The 20537-nt window shown below is 34.8% G+C and overlaps 1 protein-coding gene across 1 annotated transcript in view; it reads left to right on the top strand.

Moving 5' to 3' along the window:
* The window catches only part of LOC115425582 (collagen alpha-1(I) chain), a 118483-nt gene that overhangs the window by 62602 nt on the left and 35344 nt on the right, over nucleotides 1–20537 (top strand). Inside the window, exons 11-24 of the mRNA XM_030143212.1 lie at nucleotides 8157–8195; nucleotides 8282–8335; nucleotides 8473–8526; nucleotides 9946–10053; nucleotides 11130–11183; nucleotides 13719–13772; nucleotides 15649–15693; nucleotides 16498–16551; nucleotides 16640–16684; nucleotides 17956–18009; nucleotides 18105–18149; nucleotides 18234–18287; nucleotides 19746–19790; nucleotides 19883–19936. Of these exons, the coding sequence (XP_029999072.1) occupies nucleotides 8157–8195; nucleotides 8282–8335; nucleotides 8473–8526; nucleotides 9946–10053; nucleotides 11130–11183; nucleotides 13719–13772; nucleotides 15649–15693; nucleotides 16498–16551; nucleotides 16640–16684; nucleotides 17956–18009; nucleotides 18105–18149; nucleotides 18234–18287; nucleotides 19746–19790; nucleotides 19883–19936 (759 nt within the window). The remainder of the gene's footprint in view (nucleotides 1–8156; nucleotides 8196–8281; nucleotides 8336–8472; nucleotides 8527–9945; nucleotides 10054–11129; nucleotides 11184–13718; nucleotides 13773–15648; nucleotides 15694–16497; nucleotides 16552–16639; nucleotides 16685–17955; nucleotides 18010–18104; nucleotides 18150–18233; nucleotides 18288–19745; nucleotides 19791–19882; nucleotides 19937–20537) is intronic.

Genomic DNA, 20537 nt, shown 5'->3' with positions numbered 1-20537 from the left:
CGATGCTGATCGGGATCATGCAATACCTGCAGAATGTGTGTGTGAGTGGTTGGCTTATTTTTTACTGTTTTTATTCAGGTTTTTTATTTATTATTGATAGTTTTATGTTTTGTTTTGGTTTTTTTGGGTTTTTTTTTTAGATTTAATGCTACTTTTCTCTAGCATAGCATTATCAGTATTGTTATGCATGTACAGTGACAATAAAGATATTCATTTTCCACTACTTTTAAGGATTGTTACATTTAAAATATGTAACCGATGCAACGTAAATAGGACTTGTAGCTATCGTAGCTAATTTCTAGACAGTCTCCCTGATGTCATTCATTCATGCATTCATTCATTTTACCAAAGAATCTCAAAGTTGGTCCTGAGTTCCTGTGTGTTACTTTACATTAATCAAAAAATTTTCTTGAAAAATGACGAGACAAAAAGAAAGATTTTTTTCCTTGCGACTTCAGCTTTTCTCTAATAGAAAGTAAAACATTTTTCAGGTGAACACGTCACAAATTGTAACACAGATTTTATGCCTGATATGAACTAAAGCCGACTATAGACTGTGAGTTTTCAGCAAGTGTGTAAGTTTACCGGCAGCTACAATGGGCGACGTGAATCCAGTAAACTTGGATACAGTATGTGTGCGGATGTTCACATTGACTGAGTTTCAGAATAAGATACATTTACAAAAACAAAACATCATCAGCCTACGTTGTCTACCTGAACTGCTACAGTCTTAAACAATGATGCTAAGCTAATGATCCAACTGTTGAGATTAGTATTTTAGTTGTAGAAATGTCGGTGTAGCATCAATCAATGCATCATTTCATGCCAAGTTGTTGCTGATTTCAAAGTACACATACTGTAGATCATAGCGGCCTCACACTGTCAGATGGTTAAACTAAATTTCTGAGTATCCAGACTGTGTTTTGTGTGATGCAGAACCCATGATTTTTATCCATGACCAAAGATGTTGCTGGATTTTGTCATCTTTGGTTTGAGACGAGTCACACAGTTTATATTTGGCTTAAAACAGGCAAGATAAGATAAATAAATACATGTTAAAATCACAGAAATTAAACAAAACTGTACATATAAATCATGATGTTCATCTCTATGTAAGTAAAAATGCAACCAGACTCTATAGATATTTCCTAGATAATTGTTGCCACATGAACTCAATCAGCAAATCAGCAAATCCTATAAATGTTGAGCCAAATATTTAGAGATTGGACCGAAGTGAGTGTCATGTTTACTGTACTTGCCCTTCAGTTGATGTGAAAACATGAAATTGTCCCAAGCAGTCCGAGTCATTGAGTTCTTGTGTGAACACAGTGATGTTCAAATGCAGCGCTTGTGCACTGATTTACAGACGGTGACCACATGGGAAGAAGTGGACTTCTATTTCAGGCAGGGCTGAGTAATCCTGTCCCAGCGTGTTGACAGTGTGTTGAGATGGCCACAGGTCGGGCCTCCGAGCTCCCACAGACTGTAATGAGAGCTGATGTATCTGCCAAGAGCTGTAACTGGAGCCGGTCCAGACCTCATGCCTGGGTCGGACCCTGCGCTTTGGGCCCTGACCGGCTCTCCGAACAGGGTCGAGCTGGCTGTGAAAGGCCTCAGTGTTGCAGCTCCGTCTGAATACACTGAAGGCTCTGACTGCTCCGTCCGCCGAGACGGGGAGTCTTAAGGGAGGTCTAGACCTCGCTGCCAGTCTCAGCGTCACCTTACAGGGTTGGCCAGCCTCCACTTAGACCACTGCTGCAGCAACACAGCCAAGACAAATATTACCTGGAGTAGCAGAGCTGGGTGGTGTAATAAACCAGAAGGACTCCTGTGTGCTGCAGTTGACACTTCCCTGACTCTTGAGTGCATTGACAGGAAGCTTTGTGCCGTATCGCTTAACAGCTATTACAACGATATAAGATACGCAGCGAGGAGCTCTCAACACTTTGTTCAGATTCATGTGTTTTGGTTCCGACGTATTACGAGTGTGAGAGCTGGTTAACCTCCGAGTGCATTTGTACAGGAAGAACTGAATCGTTTTATTCAATTAAGTGCCTACGGAACGGAAATTAATCTCATTTCAAGTGGGCACAGTCGTGGTGTCCTGCTGGTCCGGAATAAATCATGGTGTCATTGGTCTCATTAACCCTCAAAGACCCAAACATCCTCCACTGACCAAAAGCATCTACTGATCTAAACTGTTTAATACCTGTTGATCCACTAATCCTATCAATACATGTAAATAATTGGTGTAAAATGCAGTTTGTCGTCTTTTCATGGTCATTAGATATGACCAATTTGGACGTTCAGAGGCTCCATAGTGAACGTGGAAACACTGTCATCTTCTGCAACAGTGACTGTTGACTGGAGGAACTTACCCAAAAGCAGCATCAGTAACATAATCTACATATCCAAGGCTGGGAAGTTAGTTTAATTACTATTGTGCCAATTATGCCTAATGTCACTATTATATTTTATATAACTGTAAATAATAGGGCTGTCAAAATTAATGAGTTAATGTGGATTAGTCCAACATCATGATTAATCTGATTAAAATTTTAACGTAATTAATCCATCTACAGTGCAGAATGACACTGAACGTCTCTGCCAACACATGTGGGTCAGTTTGTCCAAGTAGAGTTAGCGTTAACGCACATGAACAAATGGGCAGTTGATCAGGTAGTGACAGGCAGCAGAACCAACCCATAAAGATGGAAGATGATAAACAGTTCGTTGGCCCTCTGGATGGAAATATAAGACAAAAAAACCCAAGATGGAACAGTCAACCGACATAAAGTATTATACACACTCTGCAGGAAGGAGCTTTCTTCCCACCAAAGCACTGCCATCTTAAAATACCACTGACTCCTTGTGGAAATTTAAAGTATTTCTTACTATTGTGCTTTTACCATTGTGTTTTTGCTATTGTGTTTTTACTATTGTTGTTTTTAAGTTTGTGGATACTGCTGGAACCTGTAAATTTCCCTATGGGATGAATAAAGTATCTATCTATCTATCTATCTATCTATCTATCTATCTATCTATCTATCTATCTATCTATCTATCTATCTATCTATCTATCTATCTATCTATCTATCTATCTATCTATCTATCTATCTATCTATCTATCTATCTATCTATCTATCTATCTATCTATCTATCTATCTATCTATCTATCTATCTATCTATCTATCTATCTATCTATCTATCTATCTATCTATCTATCTATCTATCTATCTATCTATCTATCTATCTATCTATCTATCTATCTATCTATCTATCTATCTATCTATCTATCTATCTATCTATCTATCTATCTATCTATCTATCTATCTATCTATCTATCTATCTATCTATCTATCTATCTATCTATCTATCTATCTATCTATCTATCTATCTATCTATCTATCTATCTATCTATCTATCTATCTATCTATCTATCTATCTATCTATCTATCTATCTATCTATCTATCTATCTATCTATCTATCTATCTATCTATCTATCTATCTATCTATCTATCTATCTATCTATCTATCTATCTATCTATCTATCTATCTATCTATCTATCTATCTATCTATCTATCTATCTATCTATCTATCTATCTATCTATCTATCTATCTATCTATCTATCTATCTATCTATCTATCTATCTATCTATCTATCTATCTATCTATCTATCTATCTATCTATCTATCTATCTATCTATCTATCTATCTATCTATCTATCTATCTATCTATCTATCTATCTATCTATCTATCTATCTATCTATCTATCTATCTATCTATCTATCTATCTATCTATCTATCTATCTATCTATCTATCTATCTATCTATCTATCTATCTATCTATCTATCTATCTATCTATCTATCTATCTATCTATCTATCTATCTATCTATCTATCTATCTATCTATCTATCTATCTATCTATCTATCTATCTATCTATCTATCTATCTATCTATCTATCTATCTATCTATCTATCTATCTATCTATCTATCTATCTATCTATCTATCTATCTATCTATCTATCTATCTATCTATCTATCTATCTATCTATCTATCTATCTATCTATCTATCTATCTATCTATCTATCTATCTATCTATCTATCTATCTATCTATCTATCTATCTATCTATCTATCTATCTATCTATCTATCTATCTATCTATCTATCTATCTATCTATCTATCTATCTATCTATCTATCTATCTATCTATCTATCTATCTATCTATCTATCTATCTATCTATCTATCTATCTATCTATCTATCTATCTATCTATCTATCTATCTATCTATCTATCTATCTATCTATCTATCTATCTATCTATCTATCTATCTATCTATCTATCTATCTATCTATCTATCTATCTATCTATCTATCTATCTATCTATCTATCTATCTATCTATCTATCTATCTATCTATCTATCTATCTATCTATCTATCTATCTATCTATCTATCTATCTATCTATCTATCTATCTATCTATCTATCTATCTATCTATCTATCTATCTATCTATCTATCTATCTATCTATCTATCTATCTATCTATCTATCTATCTATCTATCTATCTATCTATCTATCTATCTATCTATCTATCTATCTATCTATCTATCTATCTATCTATCTATCTATCTATCTATCTATCTATCTATCTATCTATCTATCTATCTATCTATCTATCTATCTATCTATCTATCTATCTATCTATCTATCTATCTATCTATCTATCTATCTATCTGTTAACGCAAAGCATACGTTAGTCGGGGATTCTGCTAGCACTTTGGCAAACACGTTGCCCAGCTTGTGACAAACATGTTAAGTGCATATTTATTCCCTTCTTTCTTGAGTCTGTTTGGTCATGCAAAATGAAACGTGATTAATATAGATTAAAAATGAATTATATTTAATCATGATTAATTTAAATTAATCTACAGCTACCCTGTGATTAATCTGATTAAAAATTTCAATCCTTTGACAGCACTAGTAAATAAATGTAGGTAGTAGGAGTTAAAAAACTCTCTTAACTACTTGCTTGTCTAAATGTAAAGTTCTTCAGCTGCTTTTTCAGAGTCTAGAACTGAACTGAATTCTAAAATTATTGGTAAACAATGAACATATGATGAGACTTGAGTAGTATATGCTCTTCTATATACATTAAAAATGCTCTCCCAGTGTTCTGTTAAGAAACATAAAACGCCAATAACAATAATCTAATTTTCGAACAGATTAAAGTATGAATTTATCTCCAGTGACACTGATTATTCTCGCCAGCAACCGATTCTGAATGTGATTTAGACCTAATGACAGATTTGTACAAACTCTGTTCAGTTCAGCCCAACACCATTGCTCGTCTTTTAAGGTCTGTGGGAACATCATTTATTTCCCAACAAGAAAATGACCCAAACGCACATTCTTGCCCCTTAAGGTCTGTTTGACCAAGATTAACAGTGACGGGCCTGGACTTCAGAATTACCCAAACCCAGCTGAGATGGTTTGGAATGAGCTGGACCGCAGAGCGAGGGAACAAAGCCAACAAGTGCTCGGCATATGTGGGAACTCCTTCAAGGCTGGTCTAGAACTATTCCAGGTGATGAAGCAGGTTGAGAGGAGGCCAAGACTGTTATCAACACAAAAGGAGGCTACTGTGAAGGAAACATCCATCTAACCGGCAATGTTTTACTCTGTACAAAAAGTTAGTAAAGAGTAAAAAACTGTGAATACGCATCAAATATCCAGCTCAGTGTTACTTTATTTCTTAGAATTTGCCTGGAACGATGGCAAAGTCTACAAGAGCTGTATCATTAAATTATTTCTTATTAAATGACAAGTGCGGGACCAGTAGTAGGTGGTCTTCAGATCAAGGAATTAAGTCCTAAACAAGTGGTGCCAGACACAACAAACTCCACCCCTCGCACGTATTGTAGTTTATTTTGGCATCAATCCAGCTGATGTCATCATGTCTATGCATGTGCTGATGTCAGTATATCAATAGCCTCTATATATGTGCCAAATTTGAAGTAAATATCATCCATTATAAGTAAATGGGACAAAAAAAAAAAAGATTTAAAAAATTCATAAAAACTTTGAACTTTGACCTACTTTTCCCAAAATGTAACCACATCTATTCTGCATCACTGGTAATCTATAAACCTAATTTGGTATGAATTGAACCAATAATTTTGCTGCTACAGACATGTGAAATTTCACCCATTATAAGTAAATCGGATTTTTTTTGTTTGTTTGTTTAATTCATAAAAAATTTGAACTTTGACCTACTTTTCCCAAAATGTAGCAACATCTATTCTGGGTCACTGGCCATCTATAAACCCAATTTGGTGTGCATTCACCCAATAGTTTTGCTGCTAGAGTGTTAACAAACAAACAAACAAACCAAACCAAAAGTAATACCCCTTGGTTCCCCTTCAGGGGGGGCGGGGTAATAAATCCCTAAACTGTTATATTTGTCTCAGAGTCCAAGCTCAAGAATGTATTTATCGTCTGTTATGACAAGGGAAGTGTAATAACAGGCTGGTCAGGAAGCTTCTTGTTTAGCACTGATTAATGTCATATTCCCCAACTACATATTTTTCTGCTGGACAAGCATTTACTTGTGTGACCCAGATCCCCTTGACTAAGAAGTTCACAACTGACAACATACAACTGCAGAAACAGTAATGTGAATTTGCAGCAGATGTCGCTTTTGTTCAATAAAAGCTTTGAATATAGCCACACCAGCTCGTTCAATAAACAGTAATGCATACAACAGACCTTAAATAGACCTTTAGGTTGTTCCCAAAGGTCAGTTTGACTCATTTTCATTAATTTTTCATCAGAACTCATGTCTTCTAGATTAGAGATGAAATGTTTTCAAGAACAAAAACCCGACTTTGAAACAACGCTAAGGAAAACCACATAATTTCAATAACACGGCAATATTTTTGCACACTTAAGGTATTTATGTATATTTCCTTTAATTGTCATACTGATAATATATGATCTAGTACATTGCTATTCTGTGTTTTAGTGTTTTAATATGTCTGTGAATATATATATTTAGAGGTTTTTATTTATTTATTTATTTAGGTTGATAATATCTTTCCTGCTACTTTTTTTATACCTGAATGTAGCTGTAACTGTAACTGTAAAACACTGATGATTCAGATAAATGATGACCTGGACAAATGCGAATTTATGCGACACCTTTTTTTTCATTCATTCATTGTATTTTTGCTGCCTCCATAGGGGAGGGTGAGGTGAGGGATATTGAGATTGTCACAGTCTATCACTGTAACTTTACCACAAATGGTCAAGATTACACGGTGAACCAAGCGTTCTGTTGAAGAAGTTGACAGGATTCAGTGTTGTGAAACTCACACACATTCATTTTAACAGGTTAACTAGTAATCAGTAACTTAGCCCATTACAAAAGTCATCTGTCACTGCTTTGACTGAGACTTATAGTAGCAGCACATGTTTAAACAGACCTTCTCTTTAAAAATATGTTTTGCATTTCACATTCTTCTCTGTATCCTCTATATGTTTTACTGCCAGAGTTGCACACTTTTGGCCTTTTTCTCACCAGATGTAGTCGCCTGGAAGTGTTTCTAGTTTACAGGTGTTCCTCGTCAAAAGTTATTTAATGGAATTCCTTGAATTTTGTGTGTGTTTTGCGTTTGTGTCGGAGGATTTTATTAAGTTGGTATACGACAAATCAGAGATGGACCATTTTACATAGATAGTAGATGGAAATGGACAGTTTTCAGCATGATCAAGTGATAGCCGACATCAGACCCTTTACATGTCTGTGAGTATCTCCTCAGCAACAACACCAAAACACCAGCAGCTACTGAAAAACTCCTCATGACATATGGTTGAAACAGTGGATGACTGACGATCTGCTCTGTTTAATGTTAAAACAAAGATTTTTTTCAGAGAAAAAAACCAACAGCTTTTAAATAAAATGAGTATAAATTTGTGATAAACTCTCAGCTCTTTATCAATAGTTGTTATTGTTATATCTATGTAAAAAAAATCTTCTAAACCTGTTACAAAAATTGGACTTTTATGACTTTTATCACTTAATTCATGTATTATCTTTGTTCTTGACTCTGTCACATGTTTGATTTAATGTGGTTTTTGTCTTCCAGAGATCAGCCTTCTATCAGATGCTCAGAGCTGGATGGCCGGTGAGTAATTCAACCTCTACTTTAGATCTGAATTAATCCATCAGAGGGAGTCACTGACTTAATTCATTATTGTTTTAAATGTTAAGGTAAAGCCTGGCCCACCTGGACCAATCGGTGAAATGGGGAAACCAGGACCTCCGGTGAGTTTCACATCTATGAACATGTCACTATTTCATTTTGTTTTCATGAACCCTTTTTGCTTGTCTTTGGCTTTTTCTCTAGCTTTCATAATGTGTCTATTTTTAGTGTCTTATTAAAACCCCTTTGTTATTTTAAGGGTATTCCAGGAGACCCAGGGAGCAGAGGGCTTCCAGGACACAGAGGAGATGTGGTGAGTACATTACCTTAACCAGGGGTGTCAAACTCAATTTAGTTCAGGGGCCACATTTAGCCCAATGATGTCAAATGGGCCGGACCAGTAAAATGATAACATAATAACCTATAAATAATGACAACGCCAAACTTTTTTCTGTGTTTTGGAATGAAAAAACTAAAATTACATTAAAATTATTTACGTCTGGGTTTTTCTATGAAACTGGTCCCTAAAAACAGGACATGGGGCTAAAGATTCAAACCAGATGTAGACTAATGTTTTGAAGCAAGTTTGGAAGCAGTTTGGATCTATTTTCAAATAAATATTTACTGAGATAAAAGAGAAACTATTTTTCAGATAAAACACATTTTTGTATTTTGTATTTTGTTTCTATTATTTTTATACAAGATTCCACATGTAACATGGTCAAAAGGACACAAAAATTATGTGCTACTATTTTTTCAAATATCTCTTTATTCTGTCACAGGTACATTTTGGGAATTGAACCCGTTATGCAAGACAGAGTGTTTCACAAAAACATGACCACTGTTGAAAAATCACTCCTGATTTATGTGTTTAAATGGGCAGGTTCCACATGTAACACTATTACACACAAAACCTGGAATGACACTGCCAATTCATGAAAAACCTGCATGTCTGGATTATGAAAACCACTAGGGTTGACAAATTTAACACAGTATCTTTATTTATAGTGGTATATAAGACCATTTCAAGCCATGTTTTCCAGATCAAATGAAGTGACACCTAGGTAGCTTTTCCTGTCCCAATTTTGGTCCTATTTTCTGCCCCCAATATTACCTTTTCTTATTGGGTCTAAAAAAGCTGGTAAAGTGCCAAATACCAAAATAAACCCAGTTTCATAGAAGCACCCAACTACAAATTGCCCTTTTAAAAAATGTGAATAGCATGAACAAACTGAAATTTGTTAACATAAATAAGTGCAATTTTAACAATATTTGCCTCAGCTTATCATTTACTCGTGTACATCTTACAGATCACAGAGGCACAAAACATTTATCAACAAGCATAATATTATTAAAATTACACTTTTTTTGGAAGAAATTTAAGGTTTTTCAGGTTATTCATATTTTTTGCAAAGGGACATTAAAATGTAAACATTTTCATGTAGTTCAACTTTTTTTTTTTTTTTTACAACAAATGAAAGACAAAAATTTGAAGTTTTCATTATTTATAGATTATTAAGTTACTGACCCACTTAAGATCATATTGGTCTGAATGTGGCTCCTGAACTAAAATGATTTTTACACCATTGACTGTTCATATCTTCAGTTAAATTTTTGAATTTCACAAGCTTTGGCCCACAGGCTGTATGTTGAACACCCCTGAGCTAAACAAACCTTATTGCTCCTGCTTCATTCTACATAGAGACCTAACATTAATACTCATGTGTGTTAGGGTTACCCTGGGCCGAAGGGGGCCCCCGGTCAGGCAGGGAGGTGGGGTCGAAACGGGAGTCCAGGACTGGCAGGAAGTCGGGGGCCACCGGGACCACCTGGACTCAAGGTGAGACATAACCACATGTAGGGAAGATGGTACTGTTTCATTATTATTATGAACATCCCTCAGGAAATATTTTGATGGTTTATAACATGGAACTGTTTAGAGATATCAATATACTTACTACTGAGCACTGACAGAAAGTCATATATGGATGCTGATTTGCATTCATGACCTTTGACCTTGACTGACCTTGAAGGGTCAAACTCAAGGTCATCATTGTCTAGATTTCAATAGTCTTCTTCTCTGAAACTACTGGTCGGATTCGTTTCAAATTTTATATGTAGCTTCCTTGGGACAATTTCTTCAAAGTTCATCACAGTTTTGTGAAGTTCTGATTTTTGAATTTGTGACAAACTTTGGAAATATTAAAAATTTGCCTCATCTACTTACAATGGTCCATATTTTGAGGGCTTATAACATAGAAATGGTTACAGATATCACTATAGTTTATACTGGTCACTGATAGGAAGTCATATATGGACTTTGATTGAATTAGTTGAGTTCTCCTCCAGTGAAAGTACCACCCATTTCTATTGGGAGATTGATCTCCTGCATCAAAACCACAGAACCTGACAACCTCACAAATGCAACTGGGGATTGGTTCTTGATATAACACGCTATTGATGAAGTGTCCCGAAATTTCCATCCTTCCCATGTCTGAGATACAGCTCCCATCCCCTTCTCAACATCAAGGCAAACCTCATGTGCATACCATCTATCGGCACAGTGGACAGTTTAACATCATGTCCCATGTTTCATGATTCTGGTGAGATACGGGGACATTGGTCATATTTTTACTAATTAATGTCATGTGCCCCAGTGTGAACATGACAAACCAACCAATCACTGTAAAACCCATCTGTGTTGTGTATCTGTGTATTGTGGTTTTATCAATGACAGCTATATCTTTAAAACTGTGAATTTATGGATAATGTCTGTCTGTAAAACCTCAACTAATGACAAGGGTTGCAAAGCAGAAATAGCTAGAAAGCTCTTTTAGAAGTATGTTAACTGTATTGTCCATTTTGAAATGAATTTATTCATATTTTGAAGTGAATTCTGTCTTTTCGTCCCATCAGGGTCCGAGAGGTTTTAAAGGCGACTCAGCTCCTGTGGGGGAGAAAGGGGACGAGGTGAGAGATGCTAATATAAGGTCAATGTAATTAGATTAAATTATGGTAAAATAAGGTTACAGTGTCAAATATTAGAAAGCTCCTGCATGGACTTAAAATGTACTCAGTCATTAACAGCCCCAGTTTGAAGTAACAATAAAAATATCAGACTATGTGTTATAATTAAACCACCATGGAACAAGACAAGGCAACAAACAGACAAACAATGACATCCAGAAGTGAGAGAGAAGTGACATGCCATTATCAATATTTTTGTTATACTAAAATAAAAACAGCTCAGTGACAGTGACATGTTAGTGTCGTATGAGGGAGCTGTCCATTCAGCACCACAACATCTGAACTACATGAAGAAGAGCAGCAAAACAACAGACAGACACAAGTATTTCTAATTTTTCTAATAAATTAATCACAGTTTTCTTATCTTACTGGTGCACTGACTTGGCCTTTCATTTATTTTTTTTATGAACATATTCACATATTAATTCGTTTTTCACTTTTCTCTCAGATGTGATTGCATGGCCTAAATAACTCTTGACAATCTCCCTGTGAATCCTGGAGCATCACTATCACCACTGACCACACAACAGTAACACTATGTACACATGTACCAGGCACCGTTACTACTCAAGTAATACATGTATGCATATATTTGAACTAGTTGAACTGTATCAGATCCATTTCATTCCTTTACTTTCTTTACTTTCTTGGTAAATTCCACTGGCATGTTCAGTTCAATAACCTCTCAGCTGGCATGTCTGTTTTTGCACATGAAATTTGACACCATGGTAACGTCACCCTATTGCTTGTCTGTTGCTAGGCAACCCACTTCAACGATGATTCTATGATTCTGGGCATATCGACTTGATTGTGAAGCTGTTGTATTCCAAAATTACTAATATCTCCCAAAATTTTGGTCCTATCAACTTGCCGTTTTCAATAGTCTCTTCCTTGACCAAGAATTGTAATAGTAATAGTAATGATAAGTATGACAAACTGCAGCAGTCAGCTCTTTACCAATTTTGTGTGATGCCCAAGACACACACACAGAGTCCACTTCCCTTCTATAATATAGATAATATGTTTTTAATGATGAGTTGCATCTTAAACTCTATATTGCCATTTGATCACCGTAGACCCAGTCGCCAACATAGACATACTATACATTGTTAGACAGCTGAGATTCTCCACAATTGAGTAGCTGAGTTTATTTTACACCATTCCTGGTAACCAAAGTATAATTATTGAAAGAATCACCTGGATAGGGATCGAAGCTAATGGGACTTCCTTCCTCTTTGGTGTCATGAGGTCACATGACCGGTCCATTCCATCATTAATTATTACATTACAAAAACAATGCATTTTATTCAACATTTATTCAGATACAAATACACTATTTCTTATAGACTTTCATAGATATACATACTGTTAATATTGTAAATGTTGTGTCTCTTCATATTTTATGTATATTTTTATTGTATTCTGCTTCAGTTCTATTCTTATTTTACTTTTGTTAAATTTTATATTCTATTCTACTTTTCAGTTTTTTTTGTAACTGTGTATTTGCTCTATTCTTATTTTATGGCGTATTGCATTTTTTTTTTCATATTGTTTGCACTGACTGGAGTGGTACTGCTAATGTAATTGGACACACAATGAAAATATTGGCTCTTCTATTCTATTCTATTCTATTCTATTCTATTCTATTCTATTCTATTCTATTCTAACCACTGAACATGTAGCTGATTGATATACATTCGTATCTCTTACACATTTGATAAATATTCCATTACAGGAGTAGATCTAGTCTCTGTGCAGGACATTGAGGCGTGTTTATATCTTTGATGTTCGTACACAGCAATGCTTTAATTATTACCATCAGTGTAACATTCATATGACAATGTTTACAGTGTAATATCCACAATATACGAGTGCATGTTACAGCTGAACCTGATGGGAATATCAGTTATGCAGAGACTGGGTAATAAATATTTTAGATGAAGAGAAACCATCCATTCAAAGGCTGTAAAGACATTTCTCTTTGAACCAAAAATATTAGACTAGACAGAAACATTGAGCGGTGTCCAACGATTGCAGCGTTCATCTTCTGGGATAATGTGTTTCATCTGTTACAGTAAATATATTTCTTATTTATTTTTATTAAGAGCTTCAATCTGGACTTCATTCAGACTAACATTGCCATCTCTGGACACACCCTTATCATAGCTGTTGTTACTTGTACATCACTGACTGAGGTTCGTGTCGACGTCAGCATCAGCAGCTCCTCTTTAGTTCATTGTCTTCACTGAGGACATTAGCTGCTCTGTGTCTTCCTCAATGGAGTTCTACTGAAGACCACACATCAGCCATGCGGTCAGAGCACTGAGTCTGTAGCCAATATTTGCATGAAGGCGCCTTATTCTCCACCGCCGCTGCATAGCCAACACCGGGCAGCTCTGGGTATGACTGGAATGACTGCGAAGGCGGATGTTGCTCTTAAAGTAATGAGTTTTGTTGTTCCTGTGCCCTGAACTGCAGGGTTTCACTGGTGAGCCTGGGCCCAGTGGAGACAGAGGGAGAGCTGGGGAAAAGGTCAGTATAAAAAAAAAATTGGAATAATGTGAGCCTCCTGCTACACCGGTGAGTTCCCTTATGTGTAAGAAACTCAAGTAGAGCTTTAACTGTATTGCTCTCTAGTGGCAACAAACAGTAATCACATCCAAATTTCATTCAAAGCAACAGACGCCATCAGTGCCTGTATATATATGTAGCAGAGAGTATATTTTATATATATATATATATATATATATATATACATATATATATGTATGTATGTATGTATGTATGTATTTCTACAGCTATATATATGTGTGTGTGTGTGTGTTTAGAGCTTTATATGTATGTATACACATTTTTTTTGTAGTATTGATAACACTGGGTTACAAAAAAATGTTTTTTGCAAGTTGTCTAGGTTTTTTCAACTGAATTAGGACCATTTTGCACCGCTAAATCCAAAAATGACATCTGTTTTTCTCAATCAGGTCAGTTTTTTTTTTTTTGCTAATTTGATTTTGAAAAATTTGATCTTCTCACAAAATATAAGAATTAATACCAAAATAAGATTGGTAAGCACACTTTATGAAACTTGTGACTTGATTCCTGTTAGGTACAATGGTGTATTCACCGCAGATGTAGCAGAATACGTCAGGCTTATTTTTGCAAGATCTTCTAGTCGAAGCCATTTCATTCATCTGTAATATTAAAAAACCCCATTAATCATAAATTGGGAAAAGTAAAATCTTCAGAACTCGTTTATTGCAAGAAATGTGAATGAGTTTTGTATCATATGATGTGAAAATGCCCATAAATGTAAGCAAAAATGTTAAAAAGCCAATATGTTGCATAGTTCAGAAAGTTGACCTGATTGAGCAAAATTAATGTGATTTTTGGACTCAGCACACCAAAATTATCCTAAATCAGCTCAAAAAACTTAAACAATAAATTTGTTGTTGACCAGTGTAATTTATTTCCTGCTACTTTTTATTATACTTGCACAGTGCTACTGTAACACACAACAGTTTCCCCTGGGATTAATAAAGTATTCTGATTCCGAATCATTAACCCATAAAGACCCAAACATCCACTGGTGACCAAAAGCATCTACTGATCTAAAATGTTTAATACCTGTTGATCCATACATGTAAATAATTGGTGTAAAATACAGTTTTTCATCTTTTCATGGTCATCAGATATGACCCATTTGGACGTTCAGAGGCTCTGTAGTGAACGTGGAAGCACTGTCATCTTTTACAACATTGATACCCCAGTAAAACCCGTGGAGTAGGATCAATGACAGTGGATGGACACACTTGTTTTATGTTCAGTTACTGATAGATTTTGCTGAAAGAGTCACTTTTTCTTCAGTTTTCTCTGTTTTTGATATAACCCTCAACTTTAAGCTGAACTTTAATAAACATCTACATGATTATTAAATCAAATATAGGAAAATATCTGATTTTCGCTGAAAAAATGCCAAACAAAGAAGATAATTTTATTCCATGTTTAGCATTTCATGGTGATAAATTGCTTAAGAAATGCTAAACATGGAGAAAAATCCATTTGGGAACTACCACAAAAGTAGCACTGGGTCCTTATGGGTTAATATCCTCCTGAGACTTGATGCACTTTTTTTGCTCTGTAGGGACAAAAGTGCATGCTCGCATCAAAGGACATCCCACAAAAAAATTTTTTAAAATGTATCTGAAAAAATTGTTGCATTATGTTGTTTCCAATCAAGACAATTAATTAATGTAAAAAGCCTAAATATTATTAAACTTTTGTAGGTCTCAGAAGGATATCTAATACCCAACATGCAATAATCTTAACCAACTTAGATGCAGGCAAAGGATTTAACAGGTTGAATTAAACCAAATTAAATTAATTGCATGTTGTTTTGTGGTTTTTTCAGGGAGCTAAAGGGGAACCAGGAGAAAGTGGACCTGTCGGCCTTCCTGTATGTGAGACACATAGTGTTTATTTTATTTTACCTGTTACTCAGATATCACAGTCAGGTTCATTACTTTTCTAATATACGCTCAGCATACACTGTTCTCCAAATATCAGATGCCCGTCACATTAAAAACAGACACAGATATTAAAAATACAAAACACATTTTAAAGAACACAGACAAATAAAAAGAAGAGGAGATTGAGCTACTGAATTAAAGCTGCAGAAGCTGAAATCATGGGGAAAGATGGTGTGAAAATACAAAGTAAAATCACTTTTCTGACAAAGTTTTTCGTTATTTAAACAACAGGTACAGATGGGTTAATTGTCCTGTTGGTGCCTTCAGTGTCAGTTCAATGCTAGTAAGGTGCTATGTGCTAATGCTAATTACTCATGCTAATGCTAACGTTAATGCTGGGTACTGTGTACGTACTAAATGGATAAAACACAGAGACTGGATTTCCATACATAGATAATAAAATGATAATAAACCTTTACGTTAACCTAAGTGTTTCCACATTGGAGTATAATCAGTCATCTGTAATTAATTCAATTCAGTTCAATTCAGTTTTATTGATATAGCGCCAATCATAATACATGCATTTCTTAAGGCACTAATGAAAATATCGTCTCGATTTACCAATTTAACCAATTGGGAAAATATTATATAGAATATATGAGAAAACCTCAAATTAAATCTGCAGATTTTTTTATAAATCACACTGAGAAAGTGAGGATCTGTGTTTATGTTGAACATGGATATAAATGATCTTAATTTGATATAAAAGCTGATTCTATTGTCGTCGACAGGGTCTTTTAGGTGTAAAAGGTGTTCAGGGACTTCCTGGTCCAGCAGGTCCACAGGTAAGACCTCTGTTGGACTGTCCTGGTCTGGTTGTGTGTATTTTTAATCTCCTGTTCAACCTCATCTCTGCTTTTTGTCTTAAATTAGGGGGAGTCTGGACCAGATGGGGTGAAGGGTCCGACAGGACCAGTGGTGAGATGTTAATACTGTCTGTGAAGGTTCCAAGGTCTGAAAGTTGACCAAACATGCCTTGAAATTTGGCTTCATCAAACCTGCAGATACCCTAATTGTGTATTTAACATATTTTTGTGTATTTTAGTACATTTTAGTGTCTTTTAATTTATTTTTTGTGTATTTTAGTGTGTTGCTTATGTATGCTAGTATTTTTTTCCTGCATTTTAGTGTATTGTAGTTCAGTTTTTGAGGGTTGTAGTTTGTTTTTAAGTGTATTTATGTGTGTTTTAGTGTATTTTAGCATAGTTTCAATATATGGGCATTTATTTATTTATTGTTTTCTATGAGGTCTGTTGGATGGTTTTATGTGAATGGAAGGTCTGAAATTTGACCAAACATGCCCTGAAAAATGTCTTAAAAAGTCATAAATTGGGCTCCCTCAAACCTGCAGGTACCACGATTGTGTGTTTAACATATTATTGTGTATTTTAGTGCATTTTAGTATATTTTAATGAGTTTTTGGTGTATTTTAGTGTGTAACTTATGCATGTGAGTATATTTTTCCAGCATTTTAGTGTATTTTAGCATATTTTTCTGTGTATTTTAGTGCATTTTTAGTGTGTTTTAGTGTATTTTTATTTGTATTTTAGTGTATTTTACCATAGTATTTGTATATTGTAGTGCATTTTTTATGAGGCCTGTTGGACTGTTATTTATGTGAATAGAAGGTGTGAAATTATACCAAAGATGCCTTGAAAAATGTGTTAAAAGTCAAAAAATTTGGATTCCTCAAACCTGCAGATACCCTGATTGTATGTTTAACATATTTTTTTGTGTATTTTAGTGTATTTTAATGTATTTTTGTGTATTTCACTGCATTGCTTATGTATTTTAGTATATTTTCCTATATTTTCCTGTAGTTTAGCATATTTAGTTTATTACAGTATAGTTTGTGTGAATTTTAGAATATTTTTGGTACATTTTAGTGCACTTTTTGTGTGCTTTATTGTGTTTTTAGTGTATTTTTATGTGTGTTTTAGTGTATTTTAACATAGTTACTGTATATGTTTTTGCATTTTTTTGTTGGTTTTTTTTTTTTGTTTTCTCTGAGGCCTTTTGGACTGTTTTTTATGTGAATGGAAGGTCTGAAATTTGGCCAATAACACCATGAAAAATGTCTTAAAAAGTCAGAAATTTGGCTTTGTCAAATCTGCAGATACCCTGTTGTTTATGAGTGATTTGTTTTGGTATTTTAAGATGCTGATGGGTGCTATGTCGATATTTCTTAGGGTGCTCCTGGAGCCACGGGTGGGATCGGACCATGTGGATTTAATGGGTCTGAGGTGAGTTCACATGGAGACGTTTGGTCTGATATTACTTTAAATCATTTTCTTTCATTATTTACGTGGTGTTTACATGTTCTCTATGTTCTGTACAGGGGGATCCGGGTCCATCTGGTCCACGAGGTCGTAAAGGCCCCACCGTATGTCCCACAGTCATCTTTATAATGCACTTTTCATTCTTTTTTTGCAGTTCCGTACTCTTTTAATGTCTTCATTTCTAACAGGGACCCTTAGGATTAACAGGAGAGATGGGTTCACCTGGACCTCGTGGGCCTCAGGTAAACTTCATCTGTCAGAGGCTGTGATTACATGAACACCAGCAGAAATAGGACTGATATGTGACATGTAAACACAGTAAGATCTAGTGTATTATACTATACACCCTCCCATCACTACAGACTATAGGATCAGGACTGTCTTCTATATTTCTGGTCTTTGTTCCTTTTTTTCCTCTATTCATCAGCATCTGTTTTTATTTTTTACAACTTTTTTGCCTATTGGCTGTTATCTGAATAACTTATTTTTTGAGGACTTGAACCTGCACTATATTTGATCATACTAGAAACACATTCAGATTCTTGAGACTTTTAATCAAAACACACTTTTTGCCAGTTACTTACTATTATTTAATGTTTCTTGTCACATGCATCCTGACAAGCAACAAAGGAGACTGCAAATATAAGCCTAAATGATGGAAAAATATGAATTTAATAAAAGATTTGTCATATTTCCCACAGGACATTTCATCTGGCTGATATAAACCCTGGATAGAACATGTTTTAATTTACTAACAGGTTTTCTTAATTTCTTTAGAATCATTACCCACCCCCCAAAGGGGAGGCAAGGAGTATTATATTTGGTTTTGTTTGTTTGTTAACACTCTTGCAGCAAAACTATTGATTGAATTCATACCAAATTGGGTTTATAGATTGTGAGTGACCCAGAATAGATCTGATTGCATTTTGGGGAACAGTAGGTCAAAGTTCAAATTTTTTATGAATTTTTCAAATCTTTTCTTTTCCCCATATACTTATAATGGGGTTGAAATGTCAAGTGTCTGTAGCAGCAAAACTGTTGGTTGAATTCATACCAAATTGGGTTTATAGATTGTGAGTGACCCAGAATAGATGCGATTACATTTTGGGAAAAGTAGGTCAAAGTTAAAATATTTTATTTTTTAAAATCTTTTTTTTTTCTTCCCTTCTACTTATAGTGGCCAAAATTTCATGTCTGTAGCAGCAAAACTATTGGCTGAATTTATACCAAATTGGGTTTATAGATTGCCAGTGACCCAGAATAGACATCATTACATTTTTGGAAAAGTTGATCAAAGTTAACATTTTTTATGAATTTTAATTTTTTTTTTCCCTCTATTTTCTTATAATGGATGAAATTTCAAATGTCTGTAGCAGCAAAACTATTGGTTGAATTCATATCAAATTGGGTTTATATATTGCCAGTGACCCAGAGTAGACATCATTACATTTTGGGAAAAGTAGGTCAAAGTTCAAATTTTTTATGAATTTTTTAAATCTTTTTTTTTTCTTCCCATTTACTTATAATGGGTGAAATTTGTCAATGCTCTCAAGTATGTCTATGCTGACATCACCACACGCATAGACATGAAAACATCAGCTGGATCAATGCCAAAATAAACTACTGTATGTGCAAGGGGTGGGGTTTTGTTTTACTTGCCACCATTTGTTTATGTCTTATTTTTGGTTTGTTATTGACAGGGACAACTAGGCGATGACGGCCCTCCTGGTCCAAAAGGGGAAGTGGTAAGGTTCAGGACAATAATGGACAATAATTGTATTAACTCTGTGACCTAATTTTATTAAGATTGTAGTAAAATACATATTCTCTGTGACAGGGTCAAGTAGGGCCAATGGGAGCCAAAGGATTACCAGGCATCGAAGGGCCCATGGTAAATAACATCAGTTATTCTTATTTATTAATTACACTAAATTATTCATACTCTGCCCACGTTATGTTGAAGATACATATTTAGAAAAGCATTTTAGTTTAGAAATCATCCTCACATTGTACCAGAGTAAACCAACTGTAGTGTACTATTATAACAATATTTAAAAAATAAATTTTATACTTAAATTTTTATACTTTAAGAACATTTATTTCCTACCTGCCTTTCTTTCGCACTGGTGTGTTGCATATTACTGCTGTATACTGTTGAATTTCGCCATGGTGGGATCAGTAAAGTCTTATCTTATCTTATCTTATCTTATCTTATTTCATCTTATCTTACAATCGTCTGTGCTGAGTTTTTGTGGCTCAGGCTTGTGTTTAACAGATGTCAGACCTGAAATGGAGATGATGATGATGATCAAATACAGTGTGAAGACATTTTCAGATTAAATCAGGATTGGTATTTACCTGTTATAACTAATAGGACACTACTTCCTAAGCTGTATTGACTTGTATTGATGTACAACCTCTTAAGTAATATAAACACATAAACGCTGTCTCTATGTGTCTCATTTACTCCGTCAGAGTGCTTGCACAGGTGT

The sequence above is a fragment of the Sphaeramia orbicularis genome, chromosome 9 (assembly GCF_902148855.1).
Source record: "Sphaeramia orbicularis chromosome 9, fSphaOr1.1, whole genome shotgun sequence".
Classification (NCBI taxonomy): domain Eukaryota; kingdom Metazoa; phylum Chordata; class Actinopteri; order Kurtiformes; family Apogonidae; genus Sphaeramia; species Sphaeramia orbicularis.
This window is presented reverse-complemented; position numbering and strand designations above follow the sequence as displayed.